This window comes from Ctenopharyngodon idella, chromosome 6, assembly GCF_019924925.1.
Source record: "Ctenopharyngodon idella isolate HZGC_01 chromosome 6, HZGC01, whole genome shotgun sequence".
NCBI classification, from domain to species: domain Eukaryota; kingdom Metazoa; phylum Chordata; class Actinopteri; order Cypriniformes; family Xenocyprididae; genus Ctenopharyngodon; species Ctenopharyngodon idella.
Window position 1 is genome coordinate 9,792,976 of NC_067225.1, and position 21,927 is coordinate 9,814,902.

Here is a 21,927-nt window from a genome sequence, read left to right on the forward strand (position 1 = left end):
AATAATGAGCCGTATTCGGACGTAAACAAGTCTGCACTGAGTTCGCTACATTTGACAACAGTTCAAATTGTTGAATAATAGTCATTATTTTTGTTTTGTTTTTGCACACAAAAAGTATTCTCGTCGCTTCATGACATTAAGGTTGAACCACTGTGACTATTTTAACCATGTTTTAACGACCTTTCAAGGACATCAAAAGGTGCAGTGACATTGCTGCCTATGTGTGGATCAGATACCCTCAGATTTCATCAAAAATATCTTAATATGTGTTACGGGTGTGGAACGACATGAGGGTGAGTAATGACAGAAATGTCATTTTTGGGTGAACTAACCCTTTAATGAACTGTTAGAGAGCTACATATGGCAATTTATCTGTTCAATAAAATAGCTTACTCACCTGTTGAGTAATAAAAACGCCATCTCCGCGTCACTTTTACACGGCAACCCATTTCAAATCCCTCAGTTCTCGCCATCTCCGAAGCCAATATTGATTCTCATTTTATTAGGAGTTCTGTCGTGTTCTCTTTTTGACAGGAGACTCGCCACTGTTCGGCATTTTTTTTTTTTTTTTTTAATAAACGGGTGATTCACTGGAGGTACAAGATTTAGCGTGCTCCACTGCTCGTTGTGACAACTAACCAGTGCCACTCACAAATCATACACGCGTCAAAGGCCCTGTCCCAAATGACACACTTCTATGCACTTTCGGTCTTGTGGACTTACAATGGCTGCCGCGTGCGCGTTTCTGTTAAGTCCACGAGACCGTAGGGTGTCCCATTTGTCTATTTTAGGCTTCAGAAGGGTGCTCGCGAGCGCCCCCTTTGCGGCCGCTATGCGCTCTTGATGCGTACTTTTGCTGAGCCCGCACTGGTGTGAGCTCCACAACAGACTTTTTTTTTTCTTTCTTTGTCCACAACAGGCCCTGTCCCAAATGGCACCCTAAACCCTCACGGTCTTCCTCTGAGTCTGCACTTTCACGACGTAATACCGCTTTGACTGCCGGGTAAAGTCCTCTGCGTAGCTCACAGACCCTGTCCCAAATGGCACACTTCTATGCACTTTCGGTCTTGTGGACTTACAATGACTGCCGCGTACGCATGTCCGTTAAGTCCACAAGACCGTAGGGTGTCCCATTTTTCAATTTTAGGCTTCAGAAGGGTGCTCGCGAGCGCCCCCTTTGCGGCTGATATGCGCCCTCGATGCGCACTTTTGCTGAGCCCGCACTGGTGTGAGCTCTGCGGCAGACTTCTTCCCGACAGTCAAAGCGATGTTGCGTCATGAAAGTGCGGACTCGTAGGAAGGCCGTGAGTGTTTAGGGTGCCATTTGGGACAGGGCCACAGTCTTGCGGGCTCAGCAGAAGTGCGCATCGAGGGCTCATAGCAGCCGCAAAGGGGGCGCTCACGAGCACCCGTCTTTAAGCTTAAATTATGAATGAGACACCCTACGGTCTTAACGGACACACGCACGCAGCGGCCATTGTAAGTCCACAAGACCAAAAGTGCACATGAGGTGTGCCATTTGGGACAGGGCCACAGACTTCTTCCCAACAGTCAAAGCGGCGTTATGTCACGAAAGCGTGGACTCGTAGGAAGGCTGCGAGTGTTTAGGGTCTCATTTGGGACAGGGCCAGAGTAGCTGGAGCAACTTTTCTCTATTTCTGGATATGACAAAACATGCATGGGCGAGCGACGTATACGCAATTTCTCGCGAAAACCATTACGTTTAAAACATAATAGGCTTACCACAGTAAGTCAGGGTAAGACAAAAACATATTTTGGAAGAAGGGTTGAAGATGCGTTGACTCATTCTTTAAATTTCTTTAATTTTGAACAAAAAGGTTACATAGTGTACCTTTAACAGGATAAAAAAAGATCAAATCTGATTTTTGGCAACATGCAAGATCATCTAATAATGAGAAATAACATTCAGAAACAATTCTACTCAAATTTATTTGCTCTCAGATGTAAGATCTCCCATTGCAGTTTCCTTCAATGAAATTATACAAGTACATTATTTTTAACTGAAACAAAAGGCAAAGTTGCATAAAATAAACAGATGAAAGCAGCTGTGAATGGTGCTGTGTACATTCTTTTTCTTACAAAGTCAAAAAAAAAAGAAAAAAAGACAGTGATACATGAACATATAGTTTCAAACACAATTTCTCTAATACAGAAAGTGACACTTCAAACTGTTAAACTGCACTCAAAGACAGAAACATGTGCTCCAGTACATATGGAGTGATATCTTGTGAGAAATTCTCCACCTACACAAACTATTCAGATCAACAGACAAGTCTATGGTTAAAACATACAACATACATTCTAGAACAAGCCAAGATTTCACTCGGAGACAGTTTAGTGCAAGCATTGATTTCTTTAATGCAACAGAAAACCGACTGGTCATAGTTTCAGATAAACTCACTCCTGATCAGTCCAAATATGATAATCAGAGAAAAAATGAAATGTGTATGTTTTCAAGAGAAGGATATTTATGTAATTCTGTGCTAAAGGTGAAATACAAAATAAAAAAACATGTTCACAAACACACATTCCAGTGTTTTGCATCACAGTGTGAATGTGAAGATCATTTGGGAGAAGTTATTTCTCTGAGTGAGAATGTTTTAGCATTTTGTCACTAAAAACAAGATTGCATCACCTATTATTTGTTCCAGTGAAATGTGACCTTCTCATTCCTACCAAACTAATGGCACAGCACACCACTTGCATATGTAGTTTACAGTAACACTTTTTTTATTATATTAATAAATAATTTCATATATTTCTCATTTAGGGTTAAACTAATCCAGTGAACGTGACTTCAAAAATATTTTTTGTGTGATTTATGCTTCACAGACTTTGGGTATCAGTCTTGATTAAAAATACAGTCTATAATAGATGTTATAAATCTGTAACCCTGTTTCTGGACATTAAAAACTCCCCTATTGTACAAAGCAAACAGATATTTAGTATACACACACTTGTTTTTTGGTCCTATGCAAACCAAACCAGCCCTCCACATAAGAGATGGGCAAACCTTCATGTCCCTTTAAACATGTGCACTTCATAAAGTAACAGATACTTTATTCTCATGTAACAACACTTTAGTGATATAGCGATGAAGTCTTCAACATTTTACCCTAATGTACAAACAGTAAATTCACACACTCACACACACAATGATAGAAAGGAGGAAAGAGACACATTCCCATATCTCAGAAACCTTCCAGTGTGGAATATGGATTCAGATTTCTGGATGCTTCCTTGGCTCAGGTTGAATCATTCCAGGAGAGGTAGTGTTCCAGCTCTGAATAAAGGCTTGGGATATGCACTTCTTTCCGTCATTCTAACAGATAAAGAATGTTTGGGAGGCGATTCAGCTCCATACCATCCTTCACTGAGAGAGGTAAGAGGCAGCGTTACGACATGTGCAATTTCCCTTTCGCAACACAAGATCACATCCGGCGTATGAATGGACACATAAATGATCTAATATTCAAAAAAACATTAAAAATGCAAATACAATACAATCATTAGAATATGATTTTTCTGGTGTTTTTTTTTTTTTTTTTTTTTTGAACTAAAATTCCTTTTGAAGCTTTTTGAAAGTATGAATAAAATATGTCAAGGTAATACAACTGTCCTGATATCACAATGAAGAAAAACAAAAACTGCAGTTTGGCGAAAATTATTTTAAAAAAATGATTCAAAAATTTTTTTTTTTTTTTTGTTATTTTACTTTTATTTTTAATTGTAGTCATTTTCATACCTGCAAACTCCAAAGTGGTGAAAAAGGTGACATGTTTACAAAGTAAATAGTAGTAGGGGGGTTTGGGGGCATCGTCCCCCAGGAGAAAATGTTCAGGATTTTAACATATAAACCAAGCATTCTGGTGCACTCTGACAAGAAAATAAATGGAAAAAAACAACATTTGCTTAAAAAAAAACAAACAAACAAAAAAACCCAAAAACATTTATTGACACTATAGGGCTGGGCATTGACACAAATTTCACAATTGGATTTGATTTTGATTCAGAAGCTTGCAATTTGATTTTGATTTGATTACCTTCAATTGAATAATGATTAATTTGTGGTCTATCAGGTGCAGTACATGGCAAATTTCCTCAAAGAAAAAAATATCTCTCAACTAATGCTGTAAACTATACAGGGAACCACAGCTGGTACATCATTATAATATTAAAGGTTAAAATTAGTTGATTCGTATGCTACTTACATATAAATTACACATAAAGAAGTTTTTATAATAACTTTTTAATGACATAATTATGTTTTTAATTATGTTTTTGTTTTTAATATCGGCCTAAACATTTAAATGGTGGCTGTCATAAAACGGTTTTATACCTTCAGTATTGAAGCACATGTTAAGTACATGAATATGCAATGGCCTATAGTCACAGAGGATATATATCATAATGCTCATCTCTAAGTTCATTTTTGTAGCTGACTAACAAGTTTTTTGACATTGAACGGCTTTTCTGAGGTAAATGTTACGTTAAATGTGACATTTTTACAAACTATTTTATTGGCGCTTTTCCGCGGTTGAAACAATGATTGATCGATTAACATTACATATGACATGATACGGATTTCAGTAAGTTGTACTGGATCTTTCAACATACCTTCGGTATTTATTCATCCTACATCCATTCATGTTTATTTCGTGTTGTAAAGCGGAAGAGATGATCGGTTCACGTGCGCTCTGCCTCTGTTTGAACTGAAGCGCTACAGCGATGTGTCAGTCACACCACAGAGTGCCAAAAAAGATCACGACAGCTCGAGAGACGTTTATGGTCTCACTCCAGTCTATGGGAAAGTAGCCCATTTTCAATTTATTGTGCCTGCAAACTCACCCTGAAAAAACAAACAAACTCTTCGGATCTACGCGATTCACATAAACGATATATTTTGATTCAAAACGACAAAAAGCGACTAGTTTGCAGGTATGAATTTTGTGTGCTTTTGTTATTTTTAATAGTTGTAGTTTTTTTTAATATTTCCATTTAGCTTAATTTTTATTTCAGTTATAGTTTTAGTCAATTTAGTACTTAAAAGTATTTATTTTAGTAAGTTGCCAAGGCAACATTTTTTAATTTTCTATTATGTACTTTATGTTTTTCATCTAATAATTATATTTTATTTCAATTAACAAAAACTTTTTAACTAGTTTTAGTTAACAATAACTACACCAAAATCAGCATGAATAGACAGAGTACATTTCTATAAACTTGGAACCTGTTTGTCAATGATAAATATATACACACCAACACTCCTCAGGCATTGAGGAACTCCTGATCACTGCGTCCAATAGCGTCTGGGTTGGACAGAGGGTCAAGATCTGCAAAGAGGTTAAACCAGGCAGACATGTCCCTGGAGCTTCCTTTAGGTGCTAAAAGACAGAGAGAGAGACAAATCACTACAGAAACAGTAAAGACTGTCCATGTCCATCTATAGTTCTTGAAAATTCATAAAACTCTCACCACTGGCCGAAGAGTTTGGAATATTCTTTGTAGGCTGAGATTGTCCTCCACTAGAAGGTGGTTGGAGGGGTGGGGCTTGAAACATAGGTGGAGTCGCCCATCCTGAATAACAGAAAGAGAATGAATACGAGTGACATCACACTGACTGCACTGCATCCAAGTAGCACAACAAAACTGTACTGTTCATTCCTCCAGCCACTAGAGGGCAAACTGAATGATTTGTCAAACCTGTGGTGCTGAGACTATGGTCCAGGAGCTGTGATGGCAGGAAGCCAGAGGGTGTGTTCGCAGTTTCTGGCTGCAGTGAGGCGGCAGCAACAGGAGCAGAAGGGGCCTCAAAACAGCCGAAAGCATCCTGCCACGCCTTACTGAACTCACTAGCGCCACCCGCAGCCCCAGGACTCAGCAGATCCTGCAGGAATGCCAGTTCACCTCGCTCTCCCTCCTCTTCTCTCCCTTCGACAGAATGTAAAGCCTCAGACAGCAGATCCCTGCCTACTACAATAAAAAGATAATGAGGCTTTTAAACTGCAAAAACTGAATTGCTTCCTCAGTACTTTTCCAGTACAAATATCTAAACATTCCTAACCCTATAAAGCCTACTGTATCATTTTTGATACACAAATTTATACAGCTTCAAAATGATCAACATGATCAAAACTTTGCTGAAATACCTGTTGTACACAATCTACTACATGTCGTCTTATTGATAGTTTATTCTTTTTTAGCAAGTGAAAGGCCTTTTAGTATAATTCTAAAATTGAAATCTTTACTGATTTTTATAAAGCAAATGTAAGAATAACTTTTATATTGTTTGTAATATTAAAGGATGAAGACTAACTAGACTGAAGCAACTTAGTTTACTTGATTATACATATATAATTTTTTTTTTTTTTAGAAAAATTTTTGATAAACCATGCCTTTGAGGAACATTTATTTGTACTTCTCTCAATTATGATTGTATTGGAATGGGATTCATCTTACTTTTTGGCCAAATAAATATTAGCAACTGCACCAAATTGCATATTTTGCCAAGATTGGGCCTCTGAATAAAACTGAATTCCCTTATCACATATGAGCTCCATATTCTCCTATATCATACTATATGACCCATAAAAGCCTGATCAAATATGATAGATAACAAAAACATATATGCAAATTATTATTAAATATATATTATGTATAAAGGTTCAATAAACTGCTCCTTTAAAAAAAAAAAAAAAAAAAAAAAAAAAAAAAGATTTTTCTGACTATTATTTCAAATGTCAGGCTTTACAGGGTTAAATCAAGAAACATTTACTTGAGAATCAAAATGACAAGATATTAAGTCTTATTTTCTGAAAAAAATTATCAATTTTTTTTTTTTTGGGGGGGGGGGGGGGGGGGGGGGGGTCGGGGGGGGCTTTGGGTTACTTTTTTTAAGCTTAAAATCACTTAATTTTAATACATTTGTTTTAGAAAACAATAATATATATATATATAAGTTTGCTTTGCCTGTAAATGTATCTTGGTTTTAGAATGTTTAGATATTTGTACTGGAAGACAAGACAAAAATACTGAGGGAAAAAATAAAAAGCAGCAAACAAATAAGAAGCTTAAGGAAAAAAAAAATCAAAGACAAGCTTCAAGAAACACATGGTTACATAATTTACACATAAAAGCATAAATATTAGTTCATCAGCAACAATAGGCAAAACAGGGTAAATTTAAGTTAAATATGAAGAAAAAAAAAAAACTAGAATCCTCCAAGGGTGCACAGAAATTACACAGACCACAAAAAGAATGAGAAAAATAAAGCACCTTGAAGAAAAAAACAGTTTTTAGAAATGCTTTTACAAGTTTGAAGAAAAGAAAGCGCACTGTTGTGTTAATGGAGAAGAGTGTTTACAGATCAGGAGGAAATCTGAAAAAGCTGTAAGCATAAAAAGTTTCTGAATATTTCTGATAGATCCAAAGACTTCTAGATCAGGGTGTTAAAGCACATCCGAAAGAGGTTTAGGATTGATTTTAGAGAGTAAGAACAGGCCGTAAGGGAGCCTTCAAGAGATGCCCAGTCAGGCATTTATACCTATTTCAGGTCGTAGGCTGCTGGGTAACACATCTTGCTTTTCCTCATACGAGGTACCTATGTCCCACTGAATAGCAGGCGGCCTCGACAGTTGAGGCTGCATAGCGGACATAGATGGGTGTAGGGAGGGGGTCAAGGTTGGAGTAAGAGAAGGGACTGAGCCAGGCTCAGGGGTCATTAACAGAAGGTCGTCATCTGTGCTAGATCCACCAGTGGGGCCTAACTGTTCATTCAAGGCTGCTGTACAGGGGCGGAGATACAAACAGACATACTGTAAATAAAAGCTGTCAAACACACTAAAGTTGATTCTACCACTATGATGCTTTAAGTCTGTGTCAACTAGTCATGGATCATATGACTTCAGTTGCTGCTTCTTCATTGTGACAGTTAGGGCTGGGCGGTATGACAATATAATGATACAAAATGTCAACCGACTGAGATATATATTGCGATATGTCATGTTATCCACGTAGCTTTCAATGGGCAGTACTGCTTAAAGTTACTGGCATGTTAGGGCAATAAAGACTGGCGAAAACTGCAGTGCATTGACAGTGTTTTATCTTACATTTGATTAATTTATCCAGTTCGGTAGTTTGTACTTCTGTTAGATAGACCCACCTGAAAAACTAAATTTCATTTGTTTCTTCTTTGTTCTATTGTATTTATTTGTCCTATTGCTTGTAATTAGCTTCCTTGTTCTTATTTTATTACTGACTGTTTACCTGTCTTCTGTAAGCTTCTATAACTTCTTACTTATATTACTTAGGCTAGTATTGTGTAGAATGAATAATTGTGAAATTTTAATGTTGTTATCTAAAATTGGCATAGTAACAACATTATTTCTAGCAAAAATAACTATATTGTTGGTCTTATTATCCACCATTAGAAAGCAGTATGAATTGGGCAATGGAGATATGTGAGCATTCGTTTCTCACACACACATCAGCTTCACAAGACACTTGGTGTGAAAAGTATCAACTTCAGTACCAAGTCGGTACTGAAATTTTAAAAATGTGACGATACCAGCATTTCCCCCTAGCATTTTGAGCGGATTCTTAAACACCTCTGATTGGCCATTGTGTTCACATGCTCAACAGATATGTCTGTGATTGGCTACAATGATCAACGCTTCAAAAACATGTTGTAAACAGACATCTTTGACACTCTTAACCGAGTGCTTACACAGATACACGCAGGAGTGTTTGAAAGCAGGCGTCTATCAGCGGTCCGGTCTGCTGATGGACGCCTGCTTTCAAACACTCCCACTCTCCAAGCGTTTTTAAACACTTCCGTGTGCTTTCAAACGGTCCTGTGCGTTGATCATTGTAGCCAATCACAAACATATCTGTTGAGCGTGTGAACACAATGGCCAATCAGAGGTGTTTAAGAATCCACTCAAAAGCGCTCAAAATGCTAGGGAGAAATGCTGGTACCGTCACATTTTTAAAATTTCAGTACCAACTTGGTACCGAAGTCTAATTTTGACACTAATACATGAGGTAAAAAGTGACTATTTACATCCACAAGAATACTTTGATATGAATCAGAATATCACCATATGTGCATTAGGCAGATTAAGCCAATATTCTGGTTTCTAGAAATCAGAATAAATCAGCTGGTATATGCCAATATTAATCAGAATCCGCCATAACTGAACATTCATTCATATCTGCGCATGTCCAAACAACAACTCTGGGTGACATTAGATACAGACTGTTTCTGATTCATTGCATTCTTGTGTACCACTGTAAGGACTTAATTAAATTAATGTAAATTAAATTACTGTCCAAAATTACATCATTTGCCATTTAGTATGATAATTGTCTACTCTTCTGGATGACTAGACTTTTAGTAACAATGAGTTGTCGTGCAAAGCCTAGTACGCAAATACACATATACACACACACACAACTTACCAGAGTCCAGACTGGCACACAAAGAACTGTCAGACCCTCTACCCTGTCCATCTAATGCATGAGTAGAAACTGGTAAAGATAAAAAGAAAGAGCATCGAAGAAGCTTGAACCCTTCAGTGTTTTCCCAGAATGTGCTTTAAAAGCTGTAAAACATACCAGTTTCGGATGATTCACCCAGCTGTTCATCTTCAAGTGAAACAAGACTGAAACATAAACATACAAACACCAAATTAAATTGATAGACACCACTGATGCATGACTAATGGATGCATAATTTCTAAGATGGGAAGAGATGATTCACATTACTATTACTATGACATGCACAGTAGTATCAGGTAAGAATTACAAAGCACCTTAAATTAAATCAAAATTGACAAATTAAAGTGAGTCACAGTGATATTCCTAGGAAGCGAGTGTTGAACTAGTGGTTGTCACAATATCGTACTACAGCATGTCTAACACAGATGGCACAGAAATAAATACACCATCTCATCTGCTACTGCCAAAACAGGAAATGACAGTGGAACTTTAAGCAGTGTTTCCTGTTCACGGAGGCAGGAGGGGGTTCTAATAGAATTACAATGTACCACTCACAGATCAGTAACCAGAGCCTTCAAATAGGCCTCTCGCCTGAAGAGACCCGATCTGAGGGAATCGGAGGGTTGCAGGGAATGAGGAAAGAGAGTGAATGAGAGATCTGAGAATGAGAGGCAAGCGAGGCGCCGTCAAGGGGAAGACATGTTTTGTTGATGAAAAAGATAAAAAAGAAAACTGGGGACTGCTAGATGTGTCTACGTGAGATTCACTGACCATGTGATGTATACTGCACACAATATAATGTAAAGAATAGGGGTGTGATGAGACGAGACAACACAAGGTTGAGTTCATGAGAACGAAACAAGATTTAAGAAATCCTCAATGATGAAATACAGGACTAGAAAAAAATAGTCTGCAGGTGCATTTCAAATGATTTAACTAATCATCTTGTATGTCATTTCAGTTATACTTTCTGAGTATGAATTATCAAGATAAGACAATTGTCATAAGCTTAGGCTCTGTTGTGCAACAAATCCTCCGCCATGGTCTTGTCATACTCTCATCATGTGATCAGAGGACTCTGATTCCTGCTGCACTACGTACGACTCTGCAGCTTGTGTTGGTTGAGCTGGATGGAACTGAAGCGACTGTTATCCAAAAGAATTAAATGGTTTTTATTTCTATAAAAAGCTAAACGTCAGTGGAGGCGTAATACAAACGTAGCGATTGCTCGAGATCTTGTCACACCCCTAGTAAAGAACAAGCTGAAAATCAGCAAAATGGCTGGTTAATGGCCAAAAATGCTGCAAAATGGACCGTGTCGAACTGAGTTCTCACTTGTCTGAATGTTTCGTCTTCTCCTCATCTTTGCTGTCCTCTGCTGAATGTGAAGAGGCAATCTGGTCCAGTGGGTCCCTCAGTTCCTGTGATGAGACATATAGTCAAATGAGGGCTTAGATCACATCACAACAGTTTATTTTCTGACATTTGTGCATGGACACTTACTTTGAGGGTAGTGAATTGGTAGGGTACATATCCTTTGAAGGCCTCATGGATGCCAGACATCACATGTGCAGTCTTCTCCCAGTACTGCAGGAGCGTTGTCTATGGATATAAAACAATATAAGAAGAAAAAGGTTACAAACATAAGCATGAAACAGGTTTAGTTAGGAAAAATAGGTGGAACAAGATAAATGATACCTGGTAAGTGCATAACGAATGTGAAAGCATGTTGCAGCGACTGGCTCCCAGCATGTCCACTTTCTGACAAACGTCATTCTTCAGCTTCTCGAAATGCACTTTTGTTCCTCTTACCTGGGCCTGAACCTGTTCACAAACACACACAAGTAGCAGAACATTTCAACCTCCATGTATATAGATGCAATCCCTCCCTCGCTCGCTTTTCATGGTCTGACCTTACGAAATTTCTCCAGTTGTTTGTAAGTATCTGGGTCTAGTTCCTGTGAGACGTCCTTCATCCAGAGCAGAGCTCCGCGATACTCGGTCCGGGCTTTCTCCATCCGGCTTACTGTCAGCAGGGTGTCGGCAATGGCTCTTCTCCGGAACGTCTCCACTTCCTGTTCCAATCGATGGAGAGGGGGACACAGAGCCAACCTGGGCATGAGAGAGGACAAGAGGAGAGGGAAATTGTTGTAGCTGGCTTAATCACTGATTACAGATGTAGGTGTAGCATGCAAGGATAGAGAGATGTCACATTCAAGATTGTCTTTAATGTGTAGAATATAGAAATATTCTTTCAAGGGCTGCCAAAGTAACTTAATTGGTTTAATTCAATAAAAATTAAACTTAAATGTTTAACAGTTTGAAAGTAAAAAGAAAAAAAGGCTGAGACCACTAGTCAAAATGTTTCCATGTTGGCATTATTTTCCAATTTAATAAATTAACATATTAAACATTCACAAATTTGTATTAATTATGCTCACATTCTTATACTGACCACATTTATTTGATAAAAATACAGTAATAATATTTCATAATATTAATACAATTCACTGTTTTCTATTTTGATATTTAAGCTGAATTTTCAGCATCATTACTCCAGCCTTCAGCATCACGTGATCCTTCAGAAATCATTGTAATATGCTGATTCGGTGCTCAATAAATATATATCTATAAAATACACTATTAGAGTCAGTTTTGTGGGGGAAAGAAACACTTTTATTCAGCAAGGATGCATTCGATTGATCAAAATAATTCTACAAAAAGCTGTGCAGATGCTTTATTATTTATATATTATGCTCAATATTATTTGTTGACTTATTTGTGTTCATTTATATCATATTTCAAACAGCTAAATTAATGAAGAGCAGGTAGCCTGAATAAGTGCAAACTCTGAAACTATGTTTTTTCAATATCATATAGGTGGGTTGCCTAATCGATTGTTTAATAAGGCTCATTTCAGGTTCCTCTGTTGTTGGATGACTAGTTTATTATTCAAACATCATGACATTTTCCCTAATTGTGATGTATTAAATCTTGACATATGCACATAATAACTACCAAAATATCATGAAATAGAGCACAATTCATTATTTTAAGCCCTAATTTGTTCATATTTGTGCCTACCTTTGCTTGGCGGAACAGCAGAGAGCTTTACTGGTGGCGTCCATCATATTGCCTGCTTTTGTTTTATCATGCTCTGCCTGGAAGCGCAGGAACAGCCCGAGCTCATTCTCCTCTTGAGAGAGGTCTGAAGAGAGGGGGCAAAAACAGGGTTATTACCACAACGTAGTATTAGAAAAGATATGTGGCTTGATTTGATGTGCTATCAACTACTAGAACAATAAAAAAAACACATTCATAGAGTTTAGCTTATAATTGACTTTTGACTGAACAGTAACAGTACACATGGAAACTGAGAAAATGTATGCTACGCAATGGCTTTCAAAACAAGCTGAACAAGACTGTGTGTGTTTGAGCACACAAAGAGGGTGGAAGATCATGTTCCTCACTCACGTGTGATTCGTTGCTGGTATTTCTCGATCACTTTCAGGAGTTCTGTGCAAGTGCTCTGGACTGAACGGAAAAACTGAAGGAAACAGACACATATTTTAGTTTTTTTTATTACAAATGTTAATTTTTTTTTAGTTTTTTGCTACACACCATAAAATCTCTGAGCCTTTCATTCTCTTCAGCATTTACATACTCAGACAGAACATTTGGTCACCCACACTAACGTCTCCAAAAACCCAGACAACACAATAGAACACAAAAAATAGCCTTTCCAGTCTCGCTGTCATGGCAACAAAGGATGTTAAGTCCCTGACAATCTGAGAGAGCAGGAGAACGTGTATACTTGTGCTCTACCTGGAAGAAGAAATTCACAGAAATTATACAAATGACTCATTATGGTTGAGCTGCGTAAGAGTTGGGCTGTAGAAAATATCAGTTGAAACCACAACTCAAGTTGTAAGACCTTGAGAATAGTAGTAAGAACACTACTGTTCATAAGTTTGGGGTAAGAAATAATACTTTTACTCAGCAAGGATGCATTAAATTGATCAAAAGTTATAACAAAGACATTTATAATGTTACAAAAAATTTTAAATAAATGCTGTTCTTTTGTACATTCTACTCATCAAAGCAAAAATATTAATCAGCACAACTGTTTTCGACAATGATAATAATAAGAATTGTTACTTGAGCATATTAGAATGGCATATTAGAAGGATTTCTGAAGGATCATGTGACACTGAAGACTGGACTAAAAAAAAAATCAGCTTTGCCATTACTGGAATAAATTAGAATTTAAAATATATTAAAATACAAAACAGTTTTTTAAAATTATAATATTATATTATATTTTAAATTATAATATTTTTTTAAATATATTTTAAAATTATATTTAGTCATAATATTTCACAATATTATTTTTTTGTATTTATAATTTATGTATTTTTGATAAATAAATGCAGCCTGCAAAAATATTATTTAACACCATATTAGCATCAAAAGCTATATTCATACAAAAACTCAAGAGTAATAAAATTAATATATATTATAATATACATAAATCATTTAATAATATTGTATATATAACAGCCAAAACAACAATTCCATAATAATAGATATCTATCAAATTTGATATTCGATAAAAATTTGAATACTTTTCCAGGAGAAATCTTTTTTAAAATGTCCATTAATGTACTTTCTGAATAAGAACATTGCCTAATATCATTTAAAGTAGGACATTCCAATAAAATACGCTTCACAGTCAAGGAACACTTACAAAAATCACATAAAGGCAGAAATTTATCCCTTTCAATAAATATACATGAGTAAGTCTTGTGTGACCGATCCGACATGGTCATTTCTATTTTCAAAATAAAAACATTTGTTATAGACACATTCATCCTACTCCATTTGCCACTTTTTGGAAACATACACACTCAGAATTGTTTTAACATCAAATGTTGGTATTTGACATCCAGCTGTAGGGCTTCCTTAGCAGCTTTATCTGCCAGTTCATTCCCAACCAGTCCCATATGGCCCGGTATCCAACAAGAAACAATATTAAAACCATGCAATCCACTTTTTCTATTATACTGACAATTTTAGGATGGTCAGTCTTCAGGGACTCGATTGCTTCTTAAAAATCTTACCAACCTCAAACTTTTGAAAGGAAGTGTAGGTGGTAATTTAGCAGAAGTCGTTATCCAAAGCAACTTGCATTAAACTTATTACAGGGCACAATGATGATAGTTCATGGCTCACACCAGCAACCTTCGGGTTATCGGCCCTGAGCTCTGCCACCCTCAGAAACATTGTTCTTCCAGCAGATCCTATTCAGAGAAAACCCCATATTTTATTCTCTTCCAGGTAAGTGACCAAAATTATTGTTAAAATCATGTGCATCAAATTAAATCGCATCTACCCAGACTAAGGTCCATGTGTACTGAAGAAGGTGTGACCCCTGCAGGTGAGTCTGCGTTCAGGTTACTCTTTAACTCTGAGCACAGATCTGACAAACAGAACACCCTCAGGAATCAGGTCTGTACAACAGGCTCTCCTAAACAAACACTGTTATTGAAGTTTCCTATGTAAAATCCTGCCATTTCGCACCATAAAGATGACACATTGTTTTAAAGTTAAAAGGAAATAGAGCTTTGTGAGTAAACAGGATAAAAGCCAATTCATATGGACATAATGGCAGCTGTGAATGTGGATACACCTGTTCATTAAGCAAGCAGCCAGGGGGCTTATGGTGGCCTCTCTGTTGCTCTCTCGCACACCGGCACAGCCATGAAACCATCTAATGACCAGTAAACCAGGATATGCTTAAGTGTAACAGCCTGAGGCAGGGCAAGATTAGACAAACACACATATGCACACACTTCCTTAAACTGTGAGTGGAGTACGGATTTTTATTAGGTCTTGATCAAAAGTAACAAGAGAGCTACTTTCTCTTATAAAAGCTAACTATTAATCAGCAGTGTTGGGGAAAGTTACTTTTAAAAGTAATGTGTTACTATATTGCGTTACTCCCTAAAAAAGTAATCAATTATGTTATGTAGCTGCTTTTTATGAAAAGTAATGAATGGAAGCTCGTTTCCGCCACTGAATTAAAAATAAAAAAGGTAATTGTGACTTTTTCATCTTCCATAGTAATGTACTACATTACTTTTGCGTTACTTTTTCTCCCTTCAGCTAGCTGTAGATCTGTCTCTTTCAGACCAATATAGCATTATGCTGGGCTTGCTTGTTTGTTTTTTAAAAACAAGTATTAATATAAAAATATTAATTATAAAAATATTTTTGCAGGAGAAGAAAGTTCAACACTCTTACTTCAGCAATAAAAACAAAATGAAACACAAATGTGATGTTTAACTAAAGTCAGTTTTGCTTATTGGATCATCGAAGGTCAGCAGCAAAGATAAAGTGAGATCAAATACATAAAGTATATTTGTATTATATAACATACTGTATTTAATTATTTCAGGTTTGTGTAATATATTTTGCATTTCACTGTTTTTATTCATTCCTCTGCACTTATTTCACAATATTCTATTCTAGGACTATGTAGTTAAAGATTGAAACACCATACAAACGTTGGGTTTCAGTCTCTTATACTCACCAAGATTGCATTTATTTGATCAAAAATACAGTACAGTACAGAGAGGTTGTGAAGTATTATTACAATTTTAATCTATTTTAATATATTTTAAAATGTGATTTATTCTTGTGATGGCAATGCTAAATTTTCAGCATCATTACTCCAGTCTTTAGTGTCACATGATCCTTCAGAAATCATTCTAATATGCTGATTTGCTGCTCAAGTAACATCTCTCACTATTATCAATGTTGGAAATTGTTGTGCTGAATAATATTTTTGTGAAATCAGGATTCTTTGATGAATAGAAATTTTAATATAACATTTATTTGAAATAGAAATCTTTTGTAATATTATAAATGTCTTTACTGTAACTTTATCAATTTATTGCATACTTTCTGAAAAAAAGTATTAATTTCTTTTAAAAAAATCTTACTGACCTCAAACTTTTGAATGGCAGTATATCTTGAAAAATTTGGTACAAAGGTACAAAACTGGTCCTTTGAATGAAAAAAATTCATTTCTGACACTGCTGAGCATATGTTAAAGGAACAGATCACCCAAAAATTAAAAATTGCTGTTAATTTGAGAAATTACACCTACTACAACAAGTTACGTCTGCCGTAAAGAAACAAGCGTAGATATCATTGACTAAAACAATCTTTTGAAGTAAATTATTTTGTTTTATGTATGAGATGTTTGTAAAACGAGCTTATTTTGCTTTCGAATCTTATTAAGTAAAACATAAAATAAATTATGCTATCAAATTAATACAGACTCATGGTAATTATAGCTAAAAACCTAAAACTACCCTAAATCTACCCCTTCCATAAAAATAAAATTTACTGTAGAGTTTCCCAATTCCAAAGGAGGGGGCTCTGGAATGGCTGTTTCATTGTAGGGGGCATAACTTGAGGTAGGGGGCGTAATTAGTAGGGGCGTGGCTTGTAGTACTGCAGGACTCAGTCAGACACACTTGGTTAATTTACTTACCCCTCAGGCCATCCAAGATGTATATGACTTTTTTTCTTCAGTTGAACAGTAAAGAAGATTTTTAGCTGAAAGCGTGGTCCTCTGTGATTCATATAATGGAAGTCAATGGGTGCCGTCACTTTGAGATTCAATAAAACATATGCAGACGACACCCACTGACTTGCATTATACAAATCACCAAGGACGACGGTTTCAGCTAAAAACCTTCTTTACGGTTTAAATGAAGAAAAAAGACACCAACATCTTGGATGGCCTGAGGGTGAGTAAATTAACAGCAAATTTTCATTTTTGGGGGAACTATCCATTTAACGCTCACCTATGTGTTTGAGTTTGTGTATCCTTCCTAAATCAGCACTGGACTGATCTAATTTGGACTGTTGTGACACAACAAGCATACAGATACATAAGGGAACACGCACTGCCTGATTATGTAAAGAGAGAAAAGGAGAAGAAAAAGCAGTTGTGAGTGTGTGCATAAGACAGTCGAGAAAGAGACAGCCATAGGTCCATTTGGACTGGATGTCTACACATACACAGTTGTAATATCAAGCACAGCTGATCAAAGTACAGCATCATCTAGAGCTCAATTCATCTCGTCTCTTCCCTGTCATCATGTGACAGTACTCAATTAACCTCCCTCCATCTCAGCCATTTGCCTCTGCCTTTGTGAGGCTCAAACACATCAAATAATTTGCTTTCAAATGTTAAAATTCAGCATGAGTCATACACAGTCATTGAAAGAAAAACCCAGCCTAGTGACGTTACAGTTTCACTTGTTGCTGACCGAGTCAGTGAGGTAATTTTTACTACATTTAAAAAGGTTCTCATACCTCTAATTTGGCATCAAGGTCCGCGTCAGACGCCACCACATGCTCGTCTTCCTTCTTCCCGGTGGCCTTGATCAGAACCTGCTTGGTCTTCCAGAACTTCTTCTGCATGCGGGCCATGACCGAGCTGTCCTCCCCGAGAACGGCTCTGCCGCTGAACATATCACTGGAGAACCTGAAAGAACGTGCAGACATGTGTTTTTAAATATAGTATCTAAGAAGAGGAGGAGTAACCTTCATAGGGCAAAATTAAGATGCAAACCCATAGCTGTCCATCTTCTCGATGAGCGTGGCTTAGATCTGCAAATGGGATAAAAACACTATCATCCTTAAGCTTTGAGTCACACGAACTGCACCACTGTTCAAACATTTTGGGTCGGTAAGATTTTTTTTAAAGAAATTAATGTTTAATTAGCAAGAAAGGGTTAGTTCACCCAAAAATTATAATTTCTGTCATTAATTACTCACCCTCATGTCATTCCACACCCGTAAGACCTTCGTTCATCTTCAGAACACAAATTAAGATATTTTTGATGAAATCCAAGAGGTAACGTTTTATGACTCGTCCATACAATACAATCAACACTTTTAAGGTCCAGAAAGGTACTAAAAACATCGTTAAAACAGTTGATGTGACTGCAGTGGTTCAACCTTAATGTTATGAAGCGACGAGAATACTTTTTGTGCGCAAAAACAAAACAAAAATAATGACTTTATTCAACAATATCTTCTCTTCTGTGTCATTCTCATACGTTGTTTACGTCCAGCGCTTCCAGGTTCTACGTCAGAACGCCGACTCATTAATGGCCGGCTCCTGCGTCAGCATCATACGCATGCACACGCATGCACTCACATGATCAGCTTTGGCCAATACTGAGCCAGCATTTGGACGTAAACACGGAAGCCTTCACTGTGCTCACTGCGTCACCTGCGTAAGTATAATGACAGGGAAGAGAAGAGATTGTTGAATAAAGTCGTCATTTTTGTTTTGTTTTTGTGCACAAAAAGTATTCTCATCGCTTCATAACATTAAGGTTGAACCACTGCAGTCACATCGACTGTTTTAACGATGTCTTTAGTACCTTTCTGGACCTTGAAAGTGTTGATTATATTGCTGTCTATGGAGTCAGACAGCTCTCAGATTTCATCAAAAATATCTTAATTTGTGTTCTGAAGATGAACGAAGGTCTTACAGGTGTGGAACGACATGAGGGTGAGTGATTAATGACAGAATTTCCATTTTTGGGTGAACTAACCCTTTAAGTTGATCAAAAGTGACAGTAAAGATTTATAAAGGTACTAAAGATTCATATTTCAAATTAATGATGCTCTTTTTTATTCATCATAGAATCTTGAAAAAAAAAAAAAAAAGTATGACAATTTCCACAAAACTATTAAGCAGCACAAATGTTTTTAACACTGATGATAATAATAATAATAATAATAATAAGATATTTTTCTTGAGCACCAAATTAGCATATTAGAATGATTCTGAAGGATCATGTGACACTGAAGACTAACAGGAATATATTGGCCTACATATTAAAATAGAAAACAGCTATTTTAAACTGTAACAATATTTCACAATATCACTGGTTTTACTGTTTTTGATCAAATAAATGCAGATATGGTGAGCATAAGAGACAAAAACATTACAAAATCTTAAACTTTTGAATGGTAAAATGTAGACATTTTAGTACTTACTTTTCGAAAATCAGCGGTGGCATTCAGCAGACACTGGAATTAATGGGACAACATCAATGTCAAATATTTAAAAAATAAAACAACAAATTATTAAATTGTTTCTGTATTACAAATTAAGAGTCACTGGACAATTTAAATGAATAATGAATAAATCTGAGCTTTGAGGAAATTCAGAAATTTGCCCTTTTCAAACTGCTGTCTTTGTTCTTCAGAGGTAACAGCTGTTAGCTCTCGCAGTGACTGCCATGTCTCTCACGGTCATAATTTCTCAAAGTCAATGACACATATAGAATCCAAATAAAAGCAAAAGCAAACGATTAATGCAAGTCTAAAGAAACTATAATAAGAACCAAACACCTGTCCTGACATTCATTCAACACATGACTTGTTTTTTTAAGCAATATCAATGTTTGTTTTGACAATTTTCTTACTAAATACAACACAAACAGTACTTTTCCCCTCACAAAACAATACATAGTTATGTTAAATGTAGTGTTTATGAGCTGTTCTGATCGCACCTTCCTCCCCATCCAACTCATCATGGGTCTGGTTACAGTTTCAAGCCGCCTGCTCGCTTTTATCACATTAACTTGTATTTTTCCACTCATACTGTTGTACACAACTGCTACTTTGTTTTTAACACATATATTTAACCATGTGTTCATGGACTCTTTGCGAAGATAAACGAATAAATATTGTAAAAAGGCAGAGTTACTGGATCCCAAACAAGATAAGGAGACATCGAGCTCGCGCTGCGTTTCCCGATAATAACCCTATTAACTTAGAGCACGAATGTGACATAACGACTTCAGTCTGCAGCTCGAAACTGACACTGTACTTGTCGTGATATTTTACAGTTTGCATTCATCATATTTGAGTGTATATATTTTAAAGAATTGTTATTAGGACATCGCATTTCCTTACCCGCTGACGTTGCCGTGAGCAGCGATGGGAACGTTCACGCACGTCATTCCACTGAGCTGAGAGACAGCGAGAGCGCATGCGCAAAAACAGTCAGCCCGCTAGTTCTTAATGAAGAAAACATATCTTTTTATTTTATATATATATATATATATATATATATATATACTGTGTACATATAATGGATATATTTGGAGTTTATTGGCCAAGTGAAATGTAATGTACATAACACAGGCCTACACTACAATATATAGTATCAGAAATCCTTTTGTGATTATACTTTGCTTTGAATTAAAGTTTTCAGCTAAATAGATACATGATGTAAAAGTACAATATTACAATACTTCTGCTGAAAAAGCACCTAAGATTATTTGCTGGTGTTCCAGCATGGTCTGATTGCTGGTTTTAGTAGTACTTTTAGGTTGTTGTTTGTAATGTTGCAGTCAAGACCACCTAATCCGAGACCAAGTCAAGACCAAGACCAATGTATGTTGAGACCAAGACAAGACCAAGACTTTGAGGGGTTGAGACCGAGACAAGTCCAAGACCAAGGCAGGGCAAGACCGAGTTGAGACCAAGATCAGACTAGCACTCCTCAAATTCATCTAAAAGATCCACATTACCGCCTGAAAAACTTGTTTTTAATCAATAAATACAGTTAGAATAATAAGACACTATATGGAGCTATTTACAATCAAATAAAATTATTAACAACAAAATTCATATTTGCACTGCAAAGGTGGCACAGAAGCTACATCTGAATTAGTAAAATTACAAATGCATAAATAACGTTGATAATAATGTTTAAAAATAAAATTTGAATGTTTGTATAAAAGCAATATCAAGTTTACAATTGTGCTCAAATTTGTGAAAACAGCTCGTGTGATATTGCTTAATTATATCAAGTTATATTATAAAAATCCAGTACTTTTTTGCAACAATATCTTGAATTTTGTGAGCATTTGTATTAATTTTGGTAACATTTTTGACACAATACCTTATTAATTTCTGATCCAGCACAATAAATAAATCAAAATTGCAAATTGCATTATTGATTGCATTTGAACCAGGATGTTTTACATCCAATCACATTAATGATGTTAACAAATAAATCAGACAATGCACCTGCAATTTAGTGATATCCCCGCAGTTGTGGTCTTAAAACATAAACCTCTCAGTCTGAGACTAAGACAAGACCAAGTACAAATGCGGTCGAGACTGAGACAAGAGCAAGACCTTCAAAAAATGAAGACTGGTCTCAAGTACTAGTTGTTTGTTGTTGTTTTCAGCTAGTTAGGCTGGGAGTGAAGTTGCTGACCAGCTAAACATCAGTTTTTATCATCTTTAAGAGACTTCAGATGTTTATTTTCCAACAGAAACAGTACAGCACAATGC

The 21,927-nt window shown here is 36.4% G+C and overlaps 1 protein-coding gene and 1 long non-coding RNA gene across 9 annotated transcripts; both read right to left on the minus strand.

The window, feature by feature from the left end:
- Positions 1-1,931: 1,931 nt before the first annotated feature.
- On the minus strand, positions 1,932-20,627 carry ical1 (islet cell autoantigen 1-like). 8 transcript variants are annotated; one of them, XM_051895964.1, is made up of 18 exons: positions 20,536-20,578; positions 19,612-19,644; positions 18,376-18,835; positions 18,170-18,207; positions 17,911-18,082; positions 12,994-13,066; positions 12,604-12,727; positions 11,433-11,631; positions 11,218-11,343; positions 11,023-11,121; positions 10,855-10,940; positions 9,637-9,683; positions 9,481-9,549; positions 7,565-7,804; positions 5,725-5,994; positions 5,497-5,598; positions 5,281-5,405; positions 1,932-3,394 (listed from the first exon to the last, which is right to left on the minus strand). In XM_051895964.1, the coding sequence occupies exons 4-17, from the start codon at positions 18,181-18,183 to the stop codon at positions 5,290-5,292; spliced, it is 1,737 nt and encodes a 578-aa protein (XP_051751924.1). In that variant the 5' UTR covers positions 18,184-18,207; positions 18,376-18,835; positions 19,612-19,644; positions 20,536-20,578; the 3' UTR covers positions 1,932-3,394; positions 5,281-5,289. The 8 variants fall into 8 exon arrangements, with proteins under 8 accessions (XP_051751924.1, XP_051751919.1, XP_051751925.1 ...); XM_051895959.1 differs by lacking the exon at positions 18,376-18,835 and having other exon boundaries at positions 20,536-20,627; XM_051895965.1 differs by lacking the exon at positions 18,376-18,835 and having other exon boundaries at positions 7,565-7,801; positions 20,536-20,625.
- LOC127513862 (uncharacterized) lies at positions 13,083-17,121 on the minus strand. Its single transcript, XR_007930513.1, has 2 exons — positions 14,912-17,121; positions 13,083-14,819 (listed from the first exon to the last, which is right to left on the minus strand). It is a non-coding gene; the product is annotated as an uncharacterized LOC127513862 (long non-coding RNA).
- Positions 20,628-21,927: the final 1,300 nt, after the last annotated feature.